A 27,727-nucleotide genomic window follows, 5' to 3' on the forward strand; every position below is an offset into this window, starting at 1 on the left:
ATAGGTCTTGATACAGAAAAATGCAGCAAGGGGATGGAAAGAGAAAGACACACATGCAAAACATCCACCTACCTATAAATATAGTGCTGAGTTTTGTTTTTCAAATTCCAATATTACCTAAGGCTGTTTTCACTACAGTAGCCTCTGGACTTCCAGCTTTCTGCTTGAGGTAGTATCACAGACATCGTAGTAAAACCATGCAATTAATAGTTGAACAGTCTAATATTTTTTCGAATTGACAAATACTGGCACTTGTATACTGAACTCATAATATTGGACAGTTTTAAACATCAAAACAATATGAAAATCACATCAAAACAATCTCTGATTTTGGTCACTCATTAAATAAAGAGAAAAACATGAAAATAAATAATTTTTTTTAAATCTAGTAGAATTAACTGTTCATAAGGAAAATTTAATTAAAGAAGCTAAGGAACTGACTTGCTAATAACAAGACATCCCAATGCTACTCTACCCCAATAAAATTCTCCATCCAAATCCCAATTCAGAAGATAAATACAAAATTCTTGCTTTACAAGAACCACCTCGTATCACATGAGCAATGCAGTAAGGAAAACTGCAGAAGGTCATTTTTGCAATAGGGATGTACTATTAATATTATTAAACCATCATTTTATTATTGTTGTTTTTCGTCTTTGAAGTTCACTATACTAAGTCAGCAATAATTTAGAAAAAGATTCTCTAATGTCACACAAAGCTAAGCCACTGCACACCTGACTCAAGTCAGAAAATGGCAAACTGAAAATCCTAAATCATGCCTTCAGACCTAAAAAAGGTTTTCACTTCGCTCTTTGCAATCTGCATTTTTCAAGCTGAACATCCCACTTTTACTATCTTATCCTTAAATGTTTGTTTTGTTTAAAAGAAACCCAACAGAACAAAAATACTTACAAGTGACAGAAACATACATGTACTTCTTCTCATTGTCTATTTACACCCTGTAGTACATGTATGTTTCTGTCACTTGTAAGTATTTTTGTTCTGTTGGGTTTCTTTTAAACAAAACAAATTATGCCAGTTGAAAAAAATATCTTAAATCCTAAGATTAATGGGAAACTGCTTTCTGTAACAAGGTGGGGTGTGTTGCCTCAGTGAGCAGCTCTGGACACATCAGTTATGCAATACAGTACAATTTGCAGAAGAAAAACAAATCTGGTCTAACCTGCTCTACTCCAGACAAGGCGTACTTTACAAACATTCTGTTCTCTCTCCACACAACACAAAGACTACATGCCTCAACATTTATTTACAAATTCCAGGTATTTAAAAGGCAAACATTATACTCCAATTATAAAATGGGTTCAATATAAATATGATACTCACCAAGAGCGCAAAAAAAAAAATTAAAATCAACATGAATCAAATGTAAATCAAATGGACTACACAGAATTGTAACTGACTCACAGTATCATAGGTAAATTGTATTGGTTATATTTTCATAGCCTGTAGTTCAGCTACGGAACACTGAATGTAAACAACGAGTTTGGAAACAAGAGACTGTAAAACATATGAGGTCTCACAGATTACAAATGTGGTACAGAGGCAAATGACAGTAAAAGCAGTGAGTATGGGTATATGCTTTCTTTTGTCGTAACTCTTTTATGATTGGATTGCAGTGGCCTACATGTGTCCAATTCACACTGGACAGATGTCTCCATCACAAAAAAAAATATCAGACGTTGAACCTTTCCAGTGTCTCACCAGAGAGCTGAACTTCCCTCTCACCCTTGAGATGTTCCATTCAAGTCAAAATTCAGGCACATCAGTAAAGCAATGTGGGGAAGCATAAACTTCTCCTTTTGACGTAACTGTTATATGGATAAAAGATTTCAATAGCCAGTGTTGTTCACCTGGCAACTTTTACCAGCACTAAAAATTAAATATTATCAAAAACAGTTATAAAACAACCAGAAAAGAAAAAAAAATATTTACCAAGCACTGTTTACTATAGATGATATCTTAGCAATGTCCAGACAACTGTCTTGAACTGAAGACACAACAGGTATTTTATTTATCAAATTACATGCCAAATTCTGTCTCCAAACAATCCCAAAGTTAGCGGGAGTTGTACACATGTATTGGAGAGCACAATTTGGTACTATTTCTATGTTAAAGTAAAGAGCTAATTCTACAATATGAGAGATTGAGATAGGTAGTGTATATTTACTTGTTTATGCAGGGGCATAGTTCTTCTATTCTGTATGGATATGTAACAGAGATACAGCATGGTCTAAGGAATTAAGGAAAAGGCTGATAGTTTAGGACCCTTTAGTGCTAATACCATCTCTGTGAATTACTTGTTTTGTGGCACTAAAATCACTTTGAGGGAAATTTTCAAAGATGTTGAGATGGGCATGCAGTTGCTCAGCTTTGCCCATACTGTTTTCTGCAAGGTTTTCAAAGCTCATTATGAGCAGAGCTGTGTTTTAAAAAATAAATTACCATTTACCCTTGCAGATTGCCTAGCTGTAGCACAAAGTCACTGGTAATTGCTGTCCAGTCTGGGCTAGGATCAAATGATCAAGCATTTCAGACCTCACACACAGCGTAAGGACTATACACATAATCATGGGCAGCTAAGGCAACAACCACCTGCTCTGCCAGGAGGTCTCTCAGGGCAAAGAAAAGTAGGATGCCCACCTGTGCCATGTGAGAATAGCTATGCTCTGCCCTGCCTTGCTGAACCCTCAACTCAAAAGGGCATCATGGTTCCTCCCTGAACTCCCACCTAATCATTTTTGGGACTGTCACCCAGAAGCATAATATGGTGAACACTAACAAGTTTTGATTACAAAGATCGAGGAGGGAAGAACCAACTCTCAATGTCCCGTTTAGCTCTTCTGTATAGAGCCTTATTTTTTCCCCTTTTGATCCAGCCCAGCCAGTTTCCTCATCTTCCCTATCTTATGGTGGAGCTCCATGGGGCTCTACAAATCATCTGGTAGGAGAGCGACAACTATTGAGTGCTAGAGGACTATAAGGAAGTAGTGCACTTTGGTGGGGACTGAGAAGGGGGGCAATATTCTTTCTTTACTAATGTCTCTGATCTGTCTTACCTCTTCCATATTCCACATGGTTGGAGATGCTTCTCCTGAGGCCTTAACATCCAGCATACCCTGGACTACAATCAGTGTTTTGCTGAGAGGAAAGCCTATATAAGAAAATCCTGATTTTCCAGGACTAACTCCTGGAATTTTGCAAAAATAAAAAATAAAGTAATTGCTTTCAGTTATCCTTGTGTCCTGCGTGCTTGGGGAAAATGGGCTCCAGAGAGGGCTAAACTTAGACCACACAATATCTTCTCTCATGCATTCTTGAGCCTGTCCTGAATAATGTGGGAAGGTTGGGAGTGATGGAGAGCAGGCCCAGCCAGAGATGCGTCAACTTTCAGCTTTGTGGTTAGTCACAGATATTTCAGAAATACTTTGTGCACCTTTTGGAGACTTTTGTGAGATTTTCAAAACTGCACAGAGCCCCTTACAACCAAACCTCATCCCATTCCCTACTCTTAGGGCAAGGACCTTCAGGGGACTTGAGTGATACTAAAACAGGGTGTTGAAAATGCAGTAAATGAACAGGGGGCAAAAAAAAAATAATCCACAACCGTCATTTTCAGTCATGCACACTTTTGAACATTTTGGCCTTAATCTGTCTCTGTTTCCCCATCTGTAAAATTAGGATGATAGTACTCACTTACCTAACACACAAGAAAATTGTGAGAATTATTTGGGCAGTGTTTTGAAAATATAAAGTGATAAGTACTATTATTATTGGAGATATTTTTCAACTACAGTTTAGAAAACGAACAAAAACATATATTTATGTCCACTAGTTCAAGGCAGGCAATTTACCAGGGCACGAAAGTCTTAGTGATGTATTTATTGCAACTATATAGAAAATGTATGTATCTATAAAACTTCATATTTGTTACATCTCAAGGACTCAGATAAAATTACTAATCTAGATTAAGTATAATCCAAATTCTATCCTACGTAAGACCTGTGTAACTCTGCTGAAGTCAGTGGAGGGTAATGTGAGCATCTGTCAGTTCTAAATTAGACTGAGCCCACCAGTCCTTTTCACAACCCCCCGATTCCTAAAAAAAAATCACGAATTACAAAGATGTAACTAGGAGCACATTTCCCCATATTTTTTTACATATAAACACACACACACATCAAGTGTCAACATATCAAGACAAAGTTAATCCTCTTCTAACAAGGATTAATTGGCTTTAAATTTTACTGCACTTTGAAAATGCAAGAGTTACTAGTAACCAGCAGATGGCAGAAGCAGAGGCTGCTTAGAGGCCTCACCAAAAGCAAGCTATCTTAAGCAAGACAGAAGTATTAACAGCTACTTTTCCTTCTTCTTACATTGCTCTTTTCTGCCTTCTTTCCAAGAAATATTTACTTTTGCCCATCAACTTACTACACTATTTAAAATCTTGATGATACACTAATAATATTTTCAAATGTCATTCCTGCTCTGTCTCATATCTCTGGACTTCTCTACTATGAATGTTGCTACAACAACAACACATATCTTTCTGGATCCTCCACTCATGATAGGAATAATTCATAGCTGGCCGCTGAAAATACTCTCCTTGGTATCCCATACATCAGATCAGGTAGCTGTAGTCTAAGATTCACTGTCCATCTAAATTCCCCCCAGGGAGTTGAACTCATGGTATCTGAGACTACAAGAGGGAATGTGCTATAGAAGATGCATTGTGGCATGCTGTGCTATTGCAGTAACACAGCATTTGCAGGGTGGAGGAGGAAGAAGGAAGCTACGTAAACTGGAGTAAAAATAGCATATTAGGGTGAAAAGTTATGGTCCCCCTTAGTGCAATGGTCGAAAAGATTAGCTTATGTACTTCACTTGGTTCTTGCAAAACTGGATACCTTATGTCAAAAAATGAGAGCATTAAAAAAATCTGCATGTAAGCAGCATATTTAAAAAGAGTTACATATAGTATCTCTTAATCCTTGCAGTTACTAAATTATGAAGATGAGGTCATCCATCTATGCTATGTCACTAAACCATAAGATTGGCTAGTTCCATCACCAATGCCAAAAGCGTCACTGCACTGACACAAGCCCATCAGAAATGTCAGCCGTATTACATTTCTTTAACAGAACCATCTCTATTCTGCTGAACTCTAGATCAAAGGCAAACATCTTCTCCTACGTTTTTCTTCTAATGGGGAAAATGTAAATCATTTCCATCATGAATGTGTTCATTGGAAATAAACAGCTCTGTCTCCCCAAAGGCAACAATACATTCCCGCCCAGAGATGAACAGGTGGAGCTACCTCCTACTTTATAGCTGCTTGGGAGGTAGCAGCATAGCTCTACCTCTGAACATTAGGAAACATTCCACTTACAGAGTCTGATAGGCTTTCTTTTCTGCCCTTGTTGTTGTTGTTTTTAAATGACATCTGCAAATCACTAATCCAGTTACCATTTATTTCATATGTCAAATTATAATCCTAACAATGTCATACAAAGCAACATAATAGGAATGATTAAACCAATTACATCACAACACATCTTAAAACTACTCACAATGGCAGGATTAGAGCTCAAAACCAAAGCAGAGAGCCCTAGCTCTTGATGGAGCTCCCCCACCGTACAAGTCTAAGTGTCTCTTTTCCTGTTGCACAAAGTTGTGTGCCGCCTGACATGTAGCTGCTGGACTGTCATTAACAAACTTATTTAAATTAATGCTGCATTAAACTAGAATCACTGCATCTCAGCATTAGCTAGAGTAGGCAGGCTGTGTGGCTGCCTCTACAAATAGTACTAATGGCACTTCGCAAGCTGAGACGTGAAAGAGGTGATCTCACTCTTCTCCTCTAAGACACTGAGTACATAGTCTTTTACTCTATATTATTTGGGTCAGTTTACTGTTGATATTGAAGGCTCCAGCGAGAGAGAAGGAAAGAAGAGAGCAGGAACTGAGCGAAGATATGGTCTTCTACAGCAGGAGTATCAAATTCATTTTAGGGAGCGGGCTGAATTCCATTTGTAACTATGGTCAGTGAGCCACGTTAGAAATTACCCACAATCCACAGCGGAACACTCGCTGATGTCAACTGAAGGTTTGTACAAAGATCAGAGGTAGGATAAGGCCCTTATGTAGTAAGTAACTAACCTTTTAAGCTAAGATTTTTGGCTGTCCTATTGAAAATTGGGTATCTAAATCCCTTAGGAGGCTTTGAAAATCTCAGCCTTAGTTGTTATTATTTGGTCACTGTCTTACTGTCAAATTTAGCATCATTCAATATGGCTATCTTTCAGGACTACCACTATTTCTGCCCTCTATTTCTATTCCTTCCCCCCTCCTCTGTCTGTGCTCCCTCTTTCCTGTCTTTTTATCTCTCTGACTTTTTTCCCTTTGCTATTCCTTTCCTGCAGCAACTTCCAATTTCATTCCCGGTGGTCCTTATTTCCACCTGCTGAAATGCATTTCCCCAATGTATCTACTAAAATCCTGAGAAATGCAATAGTTACTGTTGGTATTTAAAGTGCTGTCATTATGGTACAACAAGATTAATGGAAGGGAGGAGCATACACCTCTTAGAGCTGTTGTTTTGAGTTGTCTGTAGACTCAGGCAGCTACCACTGTATCATTTTACCCTCACTCCACATTTGAAAGCTTTTCTTGGCAACTATGAAAAACGTAGGGGGCTTGTTTGTTTGTTTATTATATGAAAGTTTAGATTCTACCGAATCTGAATGTACTATACAGAACACAGCAAGCACAGTATATGGCATGTAGACTGGGTATGTGACACCATTATTCTAAAACTCTGAAGCCATTCTCACAAAGGTCTCTCTCCTGACAATAAAAACTTTTTGACTTATGGACCCTGAAGGGGCCAGGGCATCTCTGGACACATTGACTGGGCACATCCTCTCAGCAGGCTCCTTTATTGGGGCTCATAAGCCCTAGCTGCAACCTAACATTATTGCCCTGAGAGAAAAGTGAAGAAGATAATGACTGCCCTCCTTTGGGAATAGTTTAAATAGCACCCTAACAACCCCGCCAGACACACACACACAGACACACGTGATTAGGAAGCCAGGATGGTGGAGGGAAGACTAATACTTTTTTAATAGGCAGCAGGTTTAAAAGAAAAAAAAGGAAGTATTTCTTCACATAACACACAGTCAACCTGTGGAACTTGTTGCCAGGGGATCTTGTGAATGCCAGGACTATAACAGGGTTAAAAAAAGAATTAGATAAGTTCATGCAGCATAGGTCCATCAATGGCTATTAGCCAGGATGGGCAGGGATGCAGCCCCTTGCTCTGAGTGTCCCTAACCTCTGTTTGCCAGAAGCTGGGAGTGGATGACAGAGGTTGGAGCACTCAATGACTGCCTGTTCTGTTCATTCCCCCTGAAGCACCTGGCATTGGCCACTATTGGAAGACTGATCCTGGGCTTTATGGACCATTGGTCTGACCCTGTAAGGCTGTTCTTATATGCCAGCTATGGTCAAACTGTCCCAGAGCACCTACATGTTGATCCATTGTTTTCCCACTCCCTCCTAGTACATGAACATGCACACGCACAAATGCCATGCTAAATCCTAAAATACTAAAGTTAATCAAAAGCTATCCCAATTTGTTGTAAAGAAGAAACCAAACTAAACCGCATACCACTTCTACAAGTTCAGAAGCTGCAGTTGCATCACATTGAGTTGTTTCCTCCATTCTACAAGACTGCTGGCACATACAGCTGATCATTTTTGTTTTCTACCAGCCACTTAGAGGAGAGGTTTAAAGAGCATGTTATAAAGCTTGGGGTCTCTTTCCATCTAACCAGCAAACCCCAACTATTTTTTAAAAGCCCCCAAGGGGGTTCTCCCGTTGGCATTGCTAATTCACCTCCTTGAGAGGCAAGAACTAGGTTCTAGTGTCGACCTACCGCAGTCTACACAGGGGGCTAGGTCAGCTTAACTATGTCGCTCAGGAGTGTGGATTTTTCACACCCTCAAGTGATGCAGCTGAGTCGACCCAACTTTTTAGTGTAGACCAGGCCTCAGAACCAAAAAAAAACAACCAACATTTTCTTGGACCCTTCCATTAAAATTAACCCTAGTGAAAAAGCTTTTGACCCTAAAAAGGAAGAGTTCACAGAACTAGAGCAGAGCGGGGAGGAAAAGAAAAAAAGTATACTAAAGGCAAAGTGATATTAAAGGCCTCAATCTAACAGTACTTTCAATGTGCAAATCTCCCTCTCATTAACTTTAATGGGACTTAACACACATCCAACCACATCTATATGGGAAAAAATGCTCTCTGTCCACCAAAAAAGGCTCTTTTAAAAAATGGAATTTGTTGATAATGTGGACCAATAACTATGTTTTAATTAATCTTTTTTTTTTAATTTAAATGTAAAGATATTAACTATTTTTTCCAAAACCATGTGCGGATTTTACACCAAAAATATCCTGAAGATTTCTAAAACATACCTAGCATCATCAAGGACCCAAATGTTTTATGGTTTACTGGGGGAGTGAGAGGGGAGAAATCCACCAATTAACAATGGTCTCACTAGACCTTCACCTGACGGAGCACAAATGTTGTAAAGAAGTAGTGTTTTGCTAATTCCCCCAGTATGTGTTTTCTTGGGAAAGTTACACATTCCTCAACATTGCCAGGTTATGTGTTTACTAAATGAAATAATTAGGCAGAATTAAAAACAAAAGGCTATATCACTATGAACTCTTTCTTTTAGTAATTTAGTTTTCTCCTTTTTATTCCACCAAATCTAAAGGAAATACAACTATAAAGGCCTTTCAATAACAGTAAGACGAGCAAACTTTCAGCAACAGGTGCAACAGATGAACCCCCACAAAAATACACCAGCACCCATTGCACCCGTATACACTTATACATGCAAAAGCCTGTTGGTGCCCCCAAATGTGAAGCACTTATTGTATCAGCAGCTGAAAATCCAGCTCCTAGAAAGCCCGATTTAAACCTATAAGGAAATGCGGTCTAAAAACTGGCAATCCAGGCTCATACCATCATGCAAGCTCTGATTTTAAGCCTTTTCATCTAAGTCATCCTCTATCTGCGAGTTAATCAAATCCACACAAACTGTTTTTCATAACTTAAGAATTACTTTTATTCGCTATTCAGAATCATTGTTGGGAATCTTGAATCTAAAATTGTTTCTCACAAACTGTCCTTATTTTCATTGACCATGGGCACACATACAAGTTTGTTAGCATAGTGTTGCTCATTAGTACTGTTCTGGGAGACATTTATTTTGCATTCAGAAAAAAGGAAGGGGAAGCACTTAGTTCTAAGGGGAAAGAAAACAGTTATGTAGACTTTGGAAATGTGTAAGAAAAAATGTTAAGCCAATTAACTGAACGTTGGATTCACTAAACTTGAGTGTATCTTTTTTCTCTCTGTGTCCTTGTGTGTATGTGTGTTTGTGTGTGTATATACACACACACACACACACACACAGAGAGAATACACTCATATAAATAAATAGCCGTTGGTATTTTATATAGATATAGATATAAATATAGATACCAAGGGCTATTAATCTCCAAAATACACACACACACACACACTTTCTGAGGGAAGAAAAAAAAATATCTTGGGCTTATAAAATCTCATAGAAAGATCCCACTCATGTCTCTAGTAGGTGATACTAGAAGTGACACTTGTACGGATTCAGATTTATAAAATCCAAAAGATTATGAGAAATTATTAAAATTACTGATGTAAAAAGGAGCTTCAAACTGTGATCTCTATGAAGCTGATTTTAAGAATGAAACCAACCTGCAAGTTAGGCCATAAAACAATAGCATAGCCTTTTCCACAGTGGGTTAGGCTGTGAGAGCTATTGCTACAATAATCTTCAGTAATACTTCTGTTTACCCAGCTAGTACGAAGGATTATGGAGATGCGTTTGCAAGAGTTGACCCTCCAGGTTTATTAAATATTCAACGAATAGTCTGTATGCATGCTGGGTATTAAATAAAAAATGGAAAATGCTGCTGACTACCATATGTTAAATACTTCAAATAATACTGGAGTAGCACTATTTATTTTTTAATAATTTTATCAGCTATCACAACACAAAAATATGCAACAAGGATATTACCATAAGTCTTATTATCATAAATATGTACATACTTTTTAAGTGTTAAAATTTAGGATTTTTTTTTTTGGTTGGGCTAATTTTGTTTATGGTATTTCTTATAAACTTGTAGAAGTTATTTCATCCTCTCTTGATTGTTTCACTTTGGTAGTAATATCACTGCTATTTTCTCACCTGCAGTGGTATCACAGCATGTGGGGTTTTCAGCAGCAGGGGACTCTTCATTGTCACGATTTACCCTAATGCTCCTACAATCTCTTCCCCCTCCCTCATCTATTCTCTCTTCTCAGCTAGCTTGCTATAGCCTACACACAATCTGCCTTGCCTAAAATCATCTGCTACTAGCATTCAATTAAGAACTGTGATCAACACCATAAGGTACATCGACCAATAAGCGCTAGGATGCTCCCCAACCAGTTTGCAGAATAGCTCTGGAGTGTTCTCTGGAACACGTATCCAGTATGCCATGGATACACTTACAATTGAACACAGGGTGAAACAGCTGTTGAATAAACTGCTTTCTGCTTGGGGTGCATTGTGAATAAGGGCCATGAACAAATGAGTTAACCAACAGATTGCAAATCAGATAATGGCTACCACTACTTAATTGTTAAGACCTGTGAATTTCAAATTTATGGAACGTGATCATGAACAAACATTCAGTCAACTGCAATTTTAAAAGTCACTAGAATACTACCTTCTGCTTTTCCTCCTTGGCTCCCCTAAATAAAATTTCCCTGAGTAAACAAAAGGAAGTAACACTATCAAACAGCCCCATGTTCCATCCTCAGAGTTTCGGGAATATGGGATAGTTGTTGAACTGGTGGATCTGAATCACAGAACTCCCAAATCTCAGGCAGGAAATTACCCTCTTCTGTGACTCTGGATCCACCAGTCTAAATTGATGCAACCTATATAACAAAACTGCATCAAACTACACACCTTCAGTCCAAATGCAGCATCCTCCGAGGCCAAGACTTCAACCTGAAATTATAAGCAGAAAAATCATTTCAAATTTAGCCACTATCAGAAACCTTCCCTGAGCACAGCACCAGAATCCAGGCCAAAAGAACATCCAGAAGTGGGGGCCCTTGTGTAGTCTACCACATGGAAACCTAAATAGGGAATTGGCCATGCCAAACTATCAACCAATCACAAAAATCCTCAGAGGAGAAAGAGGGAGCTCCACAATCATTCTTTAAGACCTACACACCAAGAAGGTTACCTGCCTAAGCCATGTGAGAAGGGCAGACCACAATTTTCCAGTGCCACACACTTTATTGTAATACAGCTGGAACCATGTTTTCCAACGGAGGTTGTGTCACAGGAAGAATTTTCCTGTGAACATTCAGAATCACCCGGCAGTGTAATTATCTGACACAGCAGATTAGAATTATCTAAACTCCTACCCCGTTTCACTCCTCCCCACTAGGACTAATGCTCTTGCATCATAGCAAAGTGGAAAAACTGCAACTGGAAAGTAGGCAGCATAAAGTCTCACTTATAGACCCCTGTCCTGTCTTGGGCAGAGCAGATTCTTCTGAAACTCTGGAATTGAGAGAATAAGATCTCTCCTGGCAAAGACTGTTTTCTGCTTGACTGCAAGGTTTGGGAGCTCAAGGGACATAGGCTTGTTAAGTGCCAAAAGTGAAATTACTTAGTGGTTGCCTTGCAGCTTACAGGTCTAGGAGTTGGGAAACTATTAATCTGGACTGAGAGAGCTGAGAGAATGGAAAAACAGGCACAGTACCTGATTTTCCATTGAAAATGTCAGCTTCTTGTAAATATTTCACATTTCAGCACTTTTACACTGAGAATCTCAAAGTGCTCTTATAAATTCTAATTAATTAAGCCTACAATATCCTTCTGAGGTTGGGAAGAGTCCTCATCCCATTTTACATATAGGAAAAAGAGGCAAAGAAAGTTTAAGTGATTTGCCCATGTTCAGGCACCAAGTCAGTAGCAGAGCCAGGAACAGAATTTACGATTCCGACCCTTAGTCCTTGCCTCCTTTAAACACTAGAAAACACTTCCTTCCTTTGATCTACATTTTATTTTAAAATGCTAATACTGCATTATAATTTATACAACTAGTATAACTAGAACTAATGTATCTAATCTACAGTTTAACGTAAAAAAGGGAAAGAAGGATTTCAAGGAAATCAAGAAAAGAAATGAATGGCAAGTTTCAGCCTGGAGCAAATTTGAATGCCTGAGTTATAAACCTCTGAAAAAGACATTTTATAATGGAAAGGCTGACAAACTAACAACAGTGGCAGCACTTTAACATATTTGTGTCATGATCTAACAACAAAGAACCTCTATTCATTCTGTACATAAAAAGGGGAAGAGGCGCTCCAATGGACCCTAGGATGGAGAAGAAAGCACGTGCCACATGCTCCTCAATTGTAACCTGTCCAGCTGATTAGGGAATGGCCCTGACAGACTCCCAAGCGGGATCATGAGAGGGATGTGAAGCAGACGGGGAACAGAGTAAGAAAAATCCACATAAATAAAATCAATCTAATAATGATAATTATGAGCTTTTAATACTCAAAGGGCTTTATAAATACTAAATAATCAATTCTAGTGGGTTGCTAAATATCCATAGTACAGTTTGCAGAAACTGACACACAGGGTTAACTGACTTGCCCACGGCTACATAAGGACGAAGTATTAGATGCAGGATTAGAACTAAGCATCACACTCAGACCCCTACAATTCATATGGCTCAACACTAAAGTGATATTTAAAGTATAATCTCTCTCTCTCCCCCTCTCCCCTTCCCCTTTAAGGGAAAAAAGAGAATGTTCTTGATGTCACAGTTTCAAAACATACATTTACAAAACCTCAGTTCCAGTTTCACTTTCCCCTACGAATCACGGTATCAAAGATTCCATGGCAACAAATTGTGACACCCCAAACAATAAAAGCAAGTTTAAGACATTATACTGTACTTTCTCTTTAAAAATGGAAATATTTCCTATATAAAACTCTTACAAACACAATTCAAAACCCCAGAATGTAGCTATCACACTGGTTGGAGATTCTAATTACAAATGTTAACGGAATAGCCCTGATAATGTCACTTCTATTTTTCCAGCAAGGATCAAAGAGGCATTGTCAAGCTCTTAGATCTTGGACTTTTAAACCAATTCTGTGATATAATATTTTATTTCATCTTGAAGACAGTCCAATAAAATATCAATCTGAATTATTTGTTAGTATTGCATTTTTAAAACGCACGCTGTACTCTATTCAGTTTATTTTTCACCACTTTGTACAAAGATTTATTTAGGAACTATCAGAGATGAGGGACTGCAAACACTGTAGGATAAATTCTGTACAATATTCAAGCAAGATACAGAGTTATGTGAGATTTCCCCATGCTTCTTTTCTGAAAAAGCATTACAGCCCAGCATGGGAGGAACCCCCCTCTAGTGGGGATGAGAGGGTACTTCAATCACCATACACATTGTTCAGGTAAAAAATTAGTGAATTTCTCTCTCTTAAGAATCAAGCAAAGGGCACCTCTGTTTGTAACCTTCTAAGAATACATCACCTGGTTTTCACTGAACAAAAAGTGGATAACTGGGTTCATTATTACCAATAGGCATCTAGGCATTAATTAATAGTTATTTGTGAGAGTTAAACCATTTGTAATTCTAGTTGATTGTTCTGGTTATTTACAGATTTTAACATATTACCTTTCTAGTTTTAAAGAAACGGAAAAGCTCGCTGTGAATAATTCAGTACCTCACTGAAGAAAAGCAGACTTGGTTCGCAAATGCACCACTGCTGGTTTCATGTGTCCTTAATAGTATCTCTCCTGCAGGTGTTCCACTGAATCCTTGCTGAATACCCCCTCCATCTCATTTTGCCTGCGTTTTTTCACTCCTCACAGTGCAAAATAGTCAAAGGTAACTACATCACCCATATTATAAATAAATTACAAATGAAAACACATATATACACATGTATATATGTACACACAAACGCCATCCATTGTTCAACAGTGACTCCTCCAAATGATCTGAAGAGTTTCTATGGCCTTGTCTACACTATGATGGTGGGAGGAGAAGAGATCGATCTAAGTTACTCAACTTCAACTATGTGAATAATGTAGCTGAAATTGACGTAAGTAGATCTATTTACCGCGGGGTCCACACTATGCTACATCAATGAGAGACGCCCTCCCATCGACTCTCCTTGTGCTTCTCATTCAGGTGGAGTACAGGAGTCGACAAGAGAGCGATCTGCGGTCGATTTAGCGGGTCTTCACTAGACCCGCTAAATCACCTGCCAATGCATCTATCCCTGTGTGTCAATCTCCCAGTAAGTGTAGACAAGCCCTAAATCTTTCCTTATTTGATAGTATGTGTGTGTGCATTTGAATGAACTATATTCTATAGCCAGATCAGATTAGATTAGCACTATTGCTTACATGGTGTTCTAAATCATAACTGAAGAATACTGTAGTATTGCTTGTTTTTTGTTTGTTTTTTCAATTAAAGAAAGACTATTCAGAAACTTCTGAGGCCAGCCAGAGAAGTCCCTGTTGAACAATATGTGGCACTCCCACAAGTGGATGATGGAGTAGCCCAGCAGACCTTTCTACCTCAGGGAGTGAGACTTAAATATTTTTGTTTTGCTTCTAAATAAGAGATTCATACAGTACATTCCAACTCCAGAAACAATATAGCATCACAAACAACAAAAGACTTACTGTAAAGTATGCAGAAAGAGTATATAATTTTCAGCTCCTGTTCAAAGAGCCAAGAGTTGCAACATACACCAAAATCATCAGGAGTTATGCTGAATAATACCTTTCTCAAGTGGACAGGGAAACATTTAGATGATATAAGGAAATTATTACAATTTGGCCAAATCCTTGTCCTTGCTCAGAGTTTACTTAACTCCTCTTGGGTTCAGCGGGAGTATGTATGAGAAAATATTGGTTGAAACTTAAGAGGGACCGAAGAATGTGGTAAGAAAAACCAACAACAACCAGCACCACTTTACATCTGGTGTGTTATCCAGACAAAGCAGAATAAAGTTTCTGTAGCAAAATATTTAAGATGTAAGGACAAAATAACCTAGTCATACAAAAGAGATGGATTGTAGCACTTCTCTTCCTCTCATGGAAGCCCAATATAAGCAATAATAGTCCCTTCCTGGTTCATTAAGATTCCAAAATAATATTCTGTTATTGCTAATGCTTAGCAAGATTATTTTATCTACAATTAACTACTCAGGTGAAAACTCCTAATATATATAAACTGAACATCATTCTCAGACCAAGGGGTCTCCAAACATTATCTGCTGGAACTCCACAAGCAGGAGTGGAAGGCTATGTCTATTTGCATAAAATGGAGTAGACTGCTGCCACTCTGATTAAGGTGAAGCACTCCATGCTGGCTCCTACAGTTTTTATGGGCCACATGATAGAATTCTGTGGGTTAAATTTGCCCGGCATATTCTTTCTTTCTATTATCATCTGTTGGACAACTGTGCTAGGGAACTTGGAAGGTATTAATTTTTACCACTTGCCTACTTATTAAAAAGGCTGGCTTCCGGGACTTGTAAACTTGTCCGAAAAAAAATAAAAACAAAAATTAAAGAAACATTTTAATAATCATTTATTATGATGCTTTTGTCTTCAGTCTTCGTTGAGAAGTTCAATCAGATTAGAAAGGGGCTGCTTTCTCCTCTGGTTCCCCTCCATGATAACAATATCAGAACACAATGGGAAATATGCATAGTCTGTCCTGCATTACTGTCAGACTGTCTTCCGCTTTTTGAGGTCCATCTCATGTTTGGTGGGACCAAGCCAACTAAATGAGGCTGAGTAGTATAATTCTGTGCTAGTTCTGGCCAATTAGAAGATGCTGGGTTTGCTGCTAATAGAGGGGATATACTCTGGATTGATTATTTAGCATGGAAGGCCATGTTAAAGCAGGTACTCCAAAGTAGCTATTACCTTGTCTGGCTTCTCTAGAAAGTCTCCCATTCTCTGTTAAACATGAATGTTGCTATGGTCATTCATACCTTTCAGAAGCACACGCTAGTTATTTGTAATTCCCTCTTACTTGAGCTTCCCTTGAAATTGACCCAGAAACTTCAACAGTTGCAGGATATGACTGCCTATTTGCTTCTTGGTACAGGGACAGTGGATTAGTGAGTACCCTCTATGATCTGCACTACCTTTTGGCGAACCTTCAAGGACTTACTGATGGTATCTAAAGCTCTTAATACTCTACGACTGAGAGACTGGAGTGACCATCAATTACCATATGCCCCACAAAGGCAGCTGAGATCACCTCGGATTTCCCAGCTCTCCATCCCAGGATTTTACTCAGATTGCGTTGGTCAAGGCCTCTTTGGTTCAGGGAATGCCATCTATGGAACTCCCATATCCCCTTAATTATGATGTCTCTTTGTAGCTGGATAGAAAGCTTGTTGTAAGGGCTTTCCATTCAGGTCAGTACAGCTTTGATTTTGTCCTCCACTTTTTCTCAGACCTTACTTCTGCCTATTTCTTTGCTATGTCGGAGCCATTTCCGCACCCCACAGGTCACGGGGTTCAACAATAATTAAAATTAGTGTTCTAATTTGTGCAGCATGACAGATGTTTAACAATAGATGCCCCCAAAATACTAAGCTAAATAATAAAATTAACTTATTTTAAAATAATACAGTAGCTTTGTGTTCTTTTTATGTTAAAAGGGATTGGAAATATTTTCAAGAAATCATGTCTGCATCTCACACTTGCTTATTAATTCTACTCATTCTCCTTATTAGCATGTACAGACAACACAGCAGCTCAAGGACATAGCTTGCTGAAATAGCTCTGTACTTGGTTAGCCAGAATTACAGAAAAAACATGATGACGCCTCATATTGTTAAATGCTATTTAGTAGAATAGACCTGCCCAGTTCATATTTTAAAACAACTTTAAAAATATCACAACAACTTTGGGAATCTAATTTACAGGAAAAAATGCACTCAGAGCTTTAATGATGTTCATAATACATGCTCTTGGACATGATTTTGACTAACCCACTGTTTTAGTCTCCCACTGCAAACATTTTGAAAATGCTAGGAACAAGGCCAATCCCTAAGAAGCAAAAAGAGATTAGACTCTGGATATTGACTAAGTAAAAGTGGTAATCATCAACCTGGTGGGATACCATAGCTATTGCAGAATAACATATAGTGGGAACGACTCAAGGAAAGGATAGAGAGTTTTAGGTTATGAAGCAATGTGAGAGTTCCCCCACCCAGAAGGACAGACAGATCTATTTAGACCAGTTATCAAGGTATAGCTATCAGGAATTCTGACTAAACGGACATTTGAGATTTCTGTTCATTTCTACCTAAGGTGAATAGCTCCAGCATTTTACTGGAAGATGAAATACAAGAAACATTATATATAAGCATGTTATTCTGTTACTGTAACACACACACTGGGGTTCAAATTCTACCTCACTGCTTCCTGACTGGCACTGTAGGAAGCCAGTCCTGTTTACACTATATACACATACACAGAGACTTGTGGATTCTGATTAGTTTTTCACTTTGTTTCTCTCCATTTGGGGGGACGGAACCTCTCTCTGCTGGGTGTAAATTGGTGTAACTCCCTGAAGTCTGGCCTTTCGGTATTTATTTGTTTGGTGGTGTAGAGATCAAAATGGCTGGTGTACTGAGCCAGAACCTAGAATAGCAGCTATTCTATTTACCTTATAAACATCCCTTATGCGGAGAGTGGAGAGTACTATAAGTACAATATCCAAGCCTTTCATACTCAGACACTCTGACACGTGGGTTCTCTTGAAGAGGTGCTGTTTGACCCTGCCACACATACGGTGGCAATTACTTGATGAAAAACCTTTACTTACTCTAGGTAGTGCACATACATTTTTTTCTTGTCCATTTATACTCATTATTCCTCTGGCTTGGCAGACATGGTATTTTCCTCTTAATTCAGTGTCCTTGCACCTGTACGTCCTAACATCTGGTCTACTGAACTCTTCACACTGGGAATCTAGGGCCCATCAACCACATTTACAACACAAATATCCCCACACCTCAAATGCACATTTTTACAAGCTTGCCAGCCTCTCATTTACTTCCGCTCAATGCAAAGGACGAAAAAAAAGTACTTTAATTGCTAAATATTCTCTCCCTCCTCCCCCTCCCGCCACTTTCCCACCCTTCCTTACTTTTAATTATTGTACAGGTAACTCTTAGGAATGAAAGAGGCAAGTCAATCCTAGCTAAAACTGTACTTCTCAAACAACCTAACAACCTAAAATTAAATGTAGTCAGACAATTTACAGCAAAACTTAAAGATAAATGACCAAGGACAAACCTGCATAGAAACATGTTTACATTTCAGCTTTATGCCATGCTCTCAGCAACTTTTTATGCCATTTTGTTTAATTGAGCCAATATACAGCCAACATCAAAGATGCTGAGTTACTTTGTGCTGAAGATATTACAGGCATATTAGGCAGAGGTGGCAAACACAGAAAGGATCTGTCAAAGGTAACAGATGTATCAAGGGCATGAAGCACTGTGAAGAAGGCGTTAATTACTTATGCCGAGAAAGAAAAGGTGTTTCAAAAGCAGAAATTGTTTTCAAAAGATTCAACAAATCCCTATTGTGCTGGGAAGAAAAAGCTTCCTGCTTCTCAGACAACACTTAGTTAAATCTCATTATTTTGAGTATGAGAGCTTAAAAAAAAAAGTTTGAAGGAAGTTGTGTATGTGTGTAGGGCATTCCTTCCTTCTTTCCTTCCCCCCTCCCTCTCTTATGAAAATCTCTTTTTGAAATCTGCTTCACAGACATACTTTTAATTTTAGAACCTTTATCATAAGGTATCTCTTAATATCTTCAAATTATAAATGACACTCTTTATTCCTAGTTTTAAATCATATCATTTTGGAATGGGTACTTTGCATCCTTATGGATGGAAGGAGATTGAAGAGAAAGAGAAAGAGGGAGCATATATGTCTTTTGGAAATTTAGGACAAACTCTAGAGTAGTTTCCCCTTTTGCTATAAAAGTTATATTTTACAGTTAGTCTGCCTCTGGAGAACCTCAGTGCTTCATGAGTAAACACCAATAAGCAAAACTGGAGACAGAGAGATAAATTTCCTATCATAAGATCTGCCTTACATAAGGCTTAATAACTTAAGAATTCTTTCTAAGATTACATAGGTCTTTGTTCCCCACAATCTAATTCTGATTCAGGAGACAAAACTGTCTCTTCGTTATAGCATACCATCTCTACACTTCCCTCCTACCTCTTCCTCCCCAGTCCTGTGGAATCCCCTAGGTCAGAAGTTTCTAAAGCGTAATTGGCGGAGAGCTGGTTGGTCACATGCTGCAGATTCTCCTCCTTTCCAAAGTAGAGAAACTGACCAGACAGAAGAAGAGATGAAATGACATCCTCTACTTTTGATCATCAACAACTTTGGTTGTTTTTTCCCCAAAAAGGTCAATATATGTATCGCTCTAATGACAGTTAAAACTATTAAACACATGCCTTATATTATATTTTAATGCAAGCAAGAGCTGTAGCTGCACAGGGACATTAGGTGATCGCAAGTGAGGAAGTGGTCTATGCAATTATACAGAGAGACTTCATAGTATCTCTATTACAATATGGCCCACGCAGTATGAAAAAGTTAAAGACCCCCGTCATCCTCCTTTCCTATACCAATATCATACCACACACAAAAACAGGGTTACAAATGACAATATTTGGGAAACACAGCTGGACATTACCCAGGATTGTCAGATGACAGTACAGGGGTGGAAGAGACAGTTTCCATGACAAAATAACACATACGCTGTTAAATAGTCATGAAAGATACGATAATTTCCTGCATGGTTAGACATACATGTGCTAGCTCTGCTTCAGCTAGTGCCTAAAAGCGTAGCCACGACGGCACAGGCGGTGGCTCAGGCCAGCTGCCTGAGTACAATCCATACTTGGAATTACACCTCTTAGCTACTGTATAGGAGAAACTTCTGAGTGATGTTCTGTACATCAAAACTTGAAAGGGTAAATTAGTGGAGTGCATCTTCGCTAAACTAAATTATTTTCCTTTGTTAACAGTTGGGTTTTTTCTTTTTGCCAGGGTACAAAGATTGATTAATACTCTGATTGGATAAACTGCCCTAAAAAATTAGTCAGATATAACAGGAAGCCAGTTTTTGACCCATCTGATACCAGGATTTAAAGGTTTTGTGGGAGGGAACAAGTGCACTGCTCACTACCATAACTCCTCCACACATTTTTAGCTGGCAGCGCCAAGAGAATCGAGGATCTGAAGGGAGAAAAAAGGTCTCTGCAGCCCAATCAAGCTTAGTGCTGAGCCACTGTCACCATAACCACCACGCAAGCCACAGCCACCATCACCCGTACCACATATTTAACACTGGTAGTCACTTCACATTCTAAACAGGCTCCATAATGTTGAACGTCTGGATAAAAAAATAAAGGAATAAGGAATAATTTGTGCCTTCATTTCACTCAACAGTTCTTAACGGGAGCAGAATTAAAACAATACAAAAGTGGCCTCCAAAAATGTATATTCCGCGATTTACCACACAAAACCTGAATTGGCATACGCTAATCAGACAGATACTCAGATGTCTAATTTGCTTACACAAATATGGGTTTTTGCACACCAAGGTGGGAGTATGCGGTTCTGCAGGCCACACTTGAAAATTTAGCTCTAACAGTACATCCTTAAAAACAGGAAAATTCAGAGGCAAATTTTGCTATCAGTTATTTCAGTGGAGATACTCCTCACTTCTACCAGTGTGACTGAGTGCAGAATTTTGCCTACATACTTCAGTGATACACTAAATATGAAGATATCTGGAGTTCATAAAGCAAACAATCACTATAAAAATGTTTGTGGCATTTTTAATATTTGAATGCCATATTACAAAATGTAAATTCTCTTTTATCATAAAATTGAAATTTCTTTCCACAAACAGGAAAAGAATAATACTCATGGAGACAGGGAAAATAGAAAGGATGAAGCAGCTTGCTGTAATTCCACTGTCTTACAATTTTTTGTTCTTCATTGTGTTTTATGACTGTCTTTTGAGTTTTGTTCCAGATATATAGAGGTACTCCCAGACAAATACAGGGTACACATTAGTATTTTTCTCAAGCTACAGTATGTGAACTTTAAAGTAACTCCTTCTTCATGTATTTTTATTATTCCAGGTCAGAGGAAATCAGCAAAAAAAACCTCAACCACTAACCATTTACTGTCTCATGTAATTTGGTTTTTTAAAAGTAACATTACTTGATGTCTCTTCAAGCTCCCGCCAAAAACCTTAACAAGGCCTCAAGCAAATAAGAACTCTAGAAGTACACTAGGTAAAATAAAACCCCAAAATTCACATTCAGGCATGAGAACCTACATAAACTCAAACTAAAGCTCTGGGGACTATTTCAGTAGAGATTTCTTCATCGGTCTTCATCATCTAATTTCCACATATGTGTAAAAGCACACACACACATAATGCATATACACTTTGCATAGATAAAACATACGTAGATAAAAAAAATGTATGTGAGTTAAAATTCTTTCCATAACTTTTCTTTAGCGAACAAACCCCGGAACTGGCTCTGTTTTCTAATTAGGAAGGCAGCACCAATTATACACAGTGGGCTGGGAACACTGGAGACAGCTTACATCATGAAGCTCGTTTTACATGGAATGTAAGGGAAGACTTGGAACAGCAATCTCAAAGGTGAAAGGCTAGAGCTTTAATCTTTAAACCACCCAGCTCTGGCAGATCCTTTCAACGCTGTTGTGTTTTGTGGAGTCCATTTCATTTCTGCACACGTTTTCACAAAAGGTGTTTCTTTCAAATGAAGTATGTATGGTTAAACCTAAAAGGAAGCCAGTCGTTGACAGTTTTTGCTGTAGTTCATTTGTTATGTCTTGCTAAGGGTTTACAAACAGATGTCCCAATGCATCTCCACTGGATGCATTTTAGTCTAGACAGGGGAAATCCAAGCTACTGCTGCCCAAACAACATAAACACAGGAAGATTTTAAATCAATCATTTCATTAATAGGAACACATCTAATAATATAAAGGGAGGGTGTTTTGGAAGCAAGCCTACTTCAAAGCCTGAAACAGTCTAATTGCATGGTATTGTTCTTGTGCTAGGCAGGGCTATGGAATGATAAGGCTCACAAACCAGATTTTGGTGCTGTGGTGGATTACAATAAAATTAGCCTTGTTTCTCTTATATAAGAGGCTTTCAAGATCAGTGACAACTTTGCATTAAATAGTAAACAGACTAAAATGTCTTATGCAGCAAAGGTATTCATCTCTGCTTTGGTACATTCAGGTCAGTGCCCACACAAATATATTTCTAGAATGACCATTAATTTAGTTTTCCTTAAAATTGTTTTATTTGAGAAACAGGGTCAAGTACAGCTGCTATTAACATCCTCCGTATTCATCCCTGTGCTCCTGAGTCCTAGCCTGCTGTCTGTTCCCCAAACTTATAAATGTCTATGGAAGATGGTTTTATGCCAGTCAACTCCATGCCTTATGGGTTTTTAAATAGTAGGTTTCTCTTTATTTGTTTGAGTGGCAAGTTGTTTTTTATGTTACTTATTTTATTTATTTGTATTCTGTGAACAATAGATGTGCCTTCTTCAATAAGTTCAGTGTACAACAGTCATTTCAGACCAACTGTTACCAGTGGGTGTCAGTGTAACTGTAGAATGATATGAGGGAGGAGAAAAGAGTAAAAAATCCACAGATGAAATCTAATTTTTTAGATTCAACATGCACATAAAAATTGAAGATAGAAATGTGTTTCTTTTCAGCAGCACTCTAATCCATTGTCAACATGCTCTGAAAAGTTGTTGAAGCATCTTTTAATCTAACACACATATTTGTGTTACTATGTACAGAGGATCTGGTTTCAAATTTAATTTCTCTTTAATTCAGATTTCATAGTGAGGAGTTAACAGGCTCTGCGGACCCCAACTTATTAACCTGTGCCATTTTAACTAGTATTACCCAAGAGGTTCAGAAATCTAAAAATAGAGGCTAATCTTTGCAGACTGACAGTAGCTAATCAGTAGCTGCCCTGTCACAACATGTGCCTCCTACTCTTTACAAGCTAAGTAAAAAACATTATATATATATATATATATATATATATATATATATATATATATATATATATATATGGATGGATGTTCTGTAATTTGTGCTCATCTCTTCTGGAAAAGAAAACAAAAGATGTAATTTTAGGTTGCTTTCAGCTTAAAATGAAACTTCTGGGCTTCCTTAGCAGAAAGCAATGGCTTTCTGAAAACAAGAAATACTTGCACATCTATCAAATCCCGCTGTCAAAGTGATAAAATCCTTTACTTTTACTTACGATAAAAATAAACAAGCATAAAAACATCTACCCCAGTTTCAACTCTGTGTAATTAGATGCATAAAAGATATGTGTTTGAAGTTTTACATATGTAACTTTGGTCTTTCCAGATTTTATTAGAACATAAAAAAGACAAGATTAACAATCTCATACACATTCACTGCTTCTCCCCAAGCATGTAACAAATTTGTATATGTGGACACATTTCTTGCTCTATTGCTTCTCAACTTCCAGTCCTCTGTAATAAGCTGGCGCAAGTCCATATTACAACAAAATATTACACGCCTATACACTCTGATCTGTTATTAATGGAAATAAAATTACAGCTAGGTGCCATGAAAGTCTCCCAATCCAGAGCACAGCTAAATACTAGGTGATAAGCAGTTCTAGCTGGAGCAATGAACAACTGAACTGTGCTATAAAAGTGAAAAAGACAATCAACATCCTTTATAACTAAATTGTAACTAAGTACTGGACTGTATTTGGTCCTTTTGAAACACCTTATGGTATCTAGAATGCACAGTATTAAAAAAAAGGGGGGTATATCCTTCTGTGTTTAAATGGTTGTGGGCAGAAGTGCAGGAAATATTAAAAGAACATTAAATAATCCTATTGCTAAGAGAGGGATATAAACAGCAATGGGTAAAAAGAGAGAAAAAATAAACTTTGCAGGCTTAGCCTGTACTCTGCTTTAAACACAAAAAAATGCCCTGCGTCGGTTTTCCCGCCAGTCAAGGTTGATGAGCCTGCATTTGGCTCTCACTAGCAGCTATTAAACAAATGGAACCAAAGTGCCTAAGCAGTAACTGCCATCCTGCGCTCTGCTCCCACAGCTGCTCCGGAGCCTAGAAAAGAGCCAATGGCAGGAAGTGTGCCCATCCCCCACAGCAGATCAACCAGACCTGTTTTTGTCTGCTTCAGCAGTAGCACTCCAACCCTCTTAGCTTCCTCCCTCAGCCCCCACCCCCTCAGCCTTATTTTCCATCCCTTTTCAACCATCATCCACTCATTTTAATTACGCAGAACGAGTTGCAACTCATCCAGCCTGGAAGTTATATTAAAAAATGGCGGGGGGGGGGAGGCGGACAGAGAGAGATGGCAGGAGAGAAAAAAGCAGTGGAGGGTGGAGCTGTGCCTCCTTGCCTTGCACTAGGTTTTAATGCAATATTTTATTTTAGGCCAGCTGAAACTTTTTTCTTTGACCTATGCGCCTCTCTCTCTTTTTCCAAGCAGGGGCAGAAAATGAAACAACTTTAGTGCCTGCACCCACAATGCACTATAAAAGATCTACCCAACAATGAGCAGAACTCCCAAAGCTGCCACTCCCTGGTGCCCAGTGTCAGGCTGGCACATGGCTCGGCTGTTTGGGGTGGGCTAGTCTCCCGAAGGGAAGTTTTCATATTTGGTTGGCTGCCGGTTTGGCAGGGGTGATGAACTCACTCTAATCCAATAAGCAACAATAATAATTAAGAAAGAAAAGTGAAGGGGGGGGGGGCCACAGGCAGGCCTGGAAGGAGATATGGCCTGCCATTTGCATTGGCCCCATCCTCTGCGGGGAGGGTGTTTGCCCTCAGCACGCAATCCTTCGCAGCATTTATATGGATTTACAAAGGCACATCTGTGCGTGTTGCAGGGCCAGCCTGACGTGTTTTCTGCTAGCAGCAGCTGCGGTTTCTGAGGAAACAAGGCTGATTTTCTAGTCAGGCTGGAAGATTTTTTTTTTCCAAGAGCCTACGTGCGGGGGAGGGGAAGAAGGGAAAGAAAAGGGAGGGGAGGGAGAAAGAGCAGCAATAAAAACCTCCAGAGCTCAGAAGGGGGAGGGGAAGAGTAGAAGAAGAGCCTGCTGGGAATTTTCTTGTGCTTTCTTTCTCAACATATCTTTTCTGTGTTGCAATCTTTACTTTAAGTTTTTTTTTTTTAAATTAACCTTTGTAGTTTGGTTGCTGCTGCGTTTGTGTGTGTGACTGCTGCAGTTGGGGTTCATAACTGCAAGGGGGTGTCTCACGTCACATGCCAAAAAACCCTCTCAATCCTGCCAAGTTTAAAAAAAAAAAAAAAAAGGCTTACTGTCTAGTCGATTCACTTTTTTGCTCCTTTAAGTGGATTTTCACATTTTTCCTGTGAATTTCCCCTGATCTTTCTCAATCACTTTGTGACTGGGTCAGTCACTTGAAAGGTGAATGGTTAATCTAATACATTCCAATTAGTTTAATACACTAGCAGGTTTGGTACATGAAACCATTTTGCAAGGGATGAGCGCCTTTGGGGAGGTGGCTGTTCTCTTTCCCTGCTTCATATTTCCAGAGTCCTTTCTCAAAACCAGTCCCCGGCATCCAATAAAAATAGATAAATTCTCATGCTGATGAATGATTAACTCTGAAGCTAACATACAGGCCAGCATGGAAAGAGGAGAAGGGGGAGGAGAGAGAGCAAGACAGAGAGACATACACAGATCCACATGCACAGGGAGAGAAAAGGGGCCCTATCAGGGAGGCTCCAGTTCAACAACAAACTAATGCAGTTTTCATTTCTGAAGCATGTTTTTTGTGTGTGTGTGTAAAAATTAGTTTAGCGCTTTCAAAAAACCCCCAAAAAACCTTGATTTTTTTTTTTTGGGGGGGGAGTAGTGTTTTCTGGCAAGGGGGAAAGGAGAGAAAGAGGGAGGAACCAAGTAGCATGAACAGGGACAACTCTTTGCTGATACCATTAGATTTAAACCAAACAAACACGGAAACTAAAAATTACTCATTACTTAATTCTAAGGTGTGCATCAGTGGGTATTTGGGGGTGGATGGCATAAGGGGTAACACATATTTGCTCTTTGTAGCTGGTCTTATGCTGAAAATGTCAAAACTTTAAAACTTAAGGAGTATTTTTTAAATATTGAAACATTTTTCTGTGCCAATATTGCAAGATAAATTAATTGGTCTGATGTTTATGATTCAAAAATATAGCAGAAAGCAAGAAACAACTTGGAAACATAAAAGGCAATAATAAACATTTTCAACCTTGACTGCCTAAAATTAAGCACCTAAATTCATATTTAAGCACTTTAAAAGTGACCTGATTTCTTGAGGTGTTGAGCACTCACATACCCAATTAGCTTCAACACCTCAGAGAATCAGGCCACTTATTTAGGCCCCTAAATACAGATTTTTATGTCTAATTTTAATCAGCTAGATTTGAAAATTTTAGCCAAATACCTTTACAATGAAGGTTCCATCCAAATAACTTCAAAATTATTGATTAAATATGAAAACGGTATGAAGGGTCAGAATATATTTATTGGATGAGGAAATCTACTGCCATTGCAGCTAACTGATAGAAAACAATGCATACATATTTGACATCTGTTATTCATGCTGGTACCACTTATTGCACTGGAAGTATTTAGTGTAAAAAAAAATAAAAAAAAATTTGCAGATTGTCAGGTTTGACCCATCACATCTTTCTGCATGAATCAGACTGCACTGGTTTCCAGTAGAAAGACTACATTTAAGGAAAGAATTGTCTTTGATTAAAAAAAGAAAAGGAGAACCAGCCAGGACTCTACATATACAAATGTACACATACACACAGAAAATTTCACTTAAGTATTATTTCTAACTTTACAAGCAATGAAATGCTATTTTCTCCACCATTTAAAATTATTCACTTGTAAGACACACACTTCATTTGGCTTTTCTAAATGTTTATGGCCACATTGTGTCTGGCCCATAAGACGGGGAAGACCCACCCTCCCCAGGGTCCAGGAACAATCATCTCCCTTCAATTCCCAGTGTAAAGACTACTAGCTTCTAAGTACTACTGCTGACACTAGAATCAGTATTGTCAACTGCAAACATTCAAAAATGGGTTAAACTCATGAGTTTTCTTTTAAATAATTATTTTTGGGTCTTGTTATTCGCATTCTGTTTTTTTGAGCCTTTAGCATACACTCCAGTCACATTTTCAAGCCCTCTCCCCCAACCCCCAACAATTGGGACTAAAAAAGGTACTTCTTAATGAAGAGAGATAGTCTCTTTTAATCACATGGTTCCAGGAGCTGGAGTTATAAAAAACTCCAGCAAGACTAGTGGGAGGAGAGGCATGCTAAGTGTGGGGATACAGCATGTACTACTGAGGA

The 27,727-nt window shown here is 38.5% G+C and overlaps 1 protein-coding gene across 14 annotated transcripts in view; it reads right to left on the reverse strand.

The window, feature by feature from the left end:
* Nucleotides 1-27,727, reverse strand: part of ARID1B (AT-rich interaction domain 1B) — a 437,302-nt gene that overhangs the window by 187,402 nt on the left and 222,173 nt on the right. For 11 of the 14 annotated variants that reach the window (XM_050949391.1, XM_050949388.1, XM_050949392.1 and 8 more), the window contains one exon: nt 11,100-11,141. The exons of the other annotated variants lie outside the window; for them this stretch is intronic. In XM_050949391.1, coding sequence (XP_050805348.1) covers nt 11,100-11,141 — 42 coding nt within the window. The remainder of the gene's footprint in view (nt 1-11,099; nt 11,142-27,727) is intronic. 14 annotated transcript variants of the gene reach the window in all.

This window comes from Gopherus flavomarginatus, chromosome 4, assembly GCF_025201925.1.
Source record: "Gopherus flavomarginatus isolate rGopFla2 chromosome 4, rGopFla2.mat.asm, whole genome shotgun sequence".
Lineage (NCBI taxonomy): Eukaryota > Metazoa > Chordata > Testudines > Testudinidae > Gopherus > Gopherus flavomarginatus.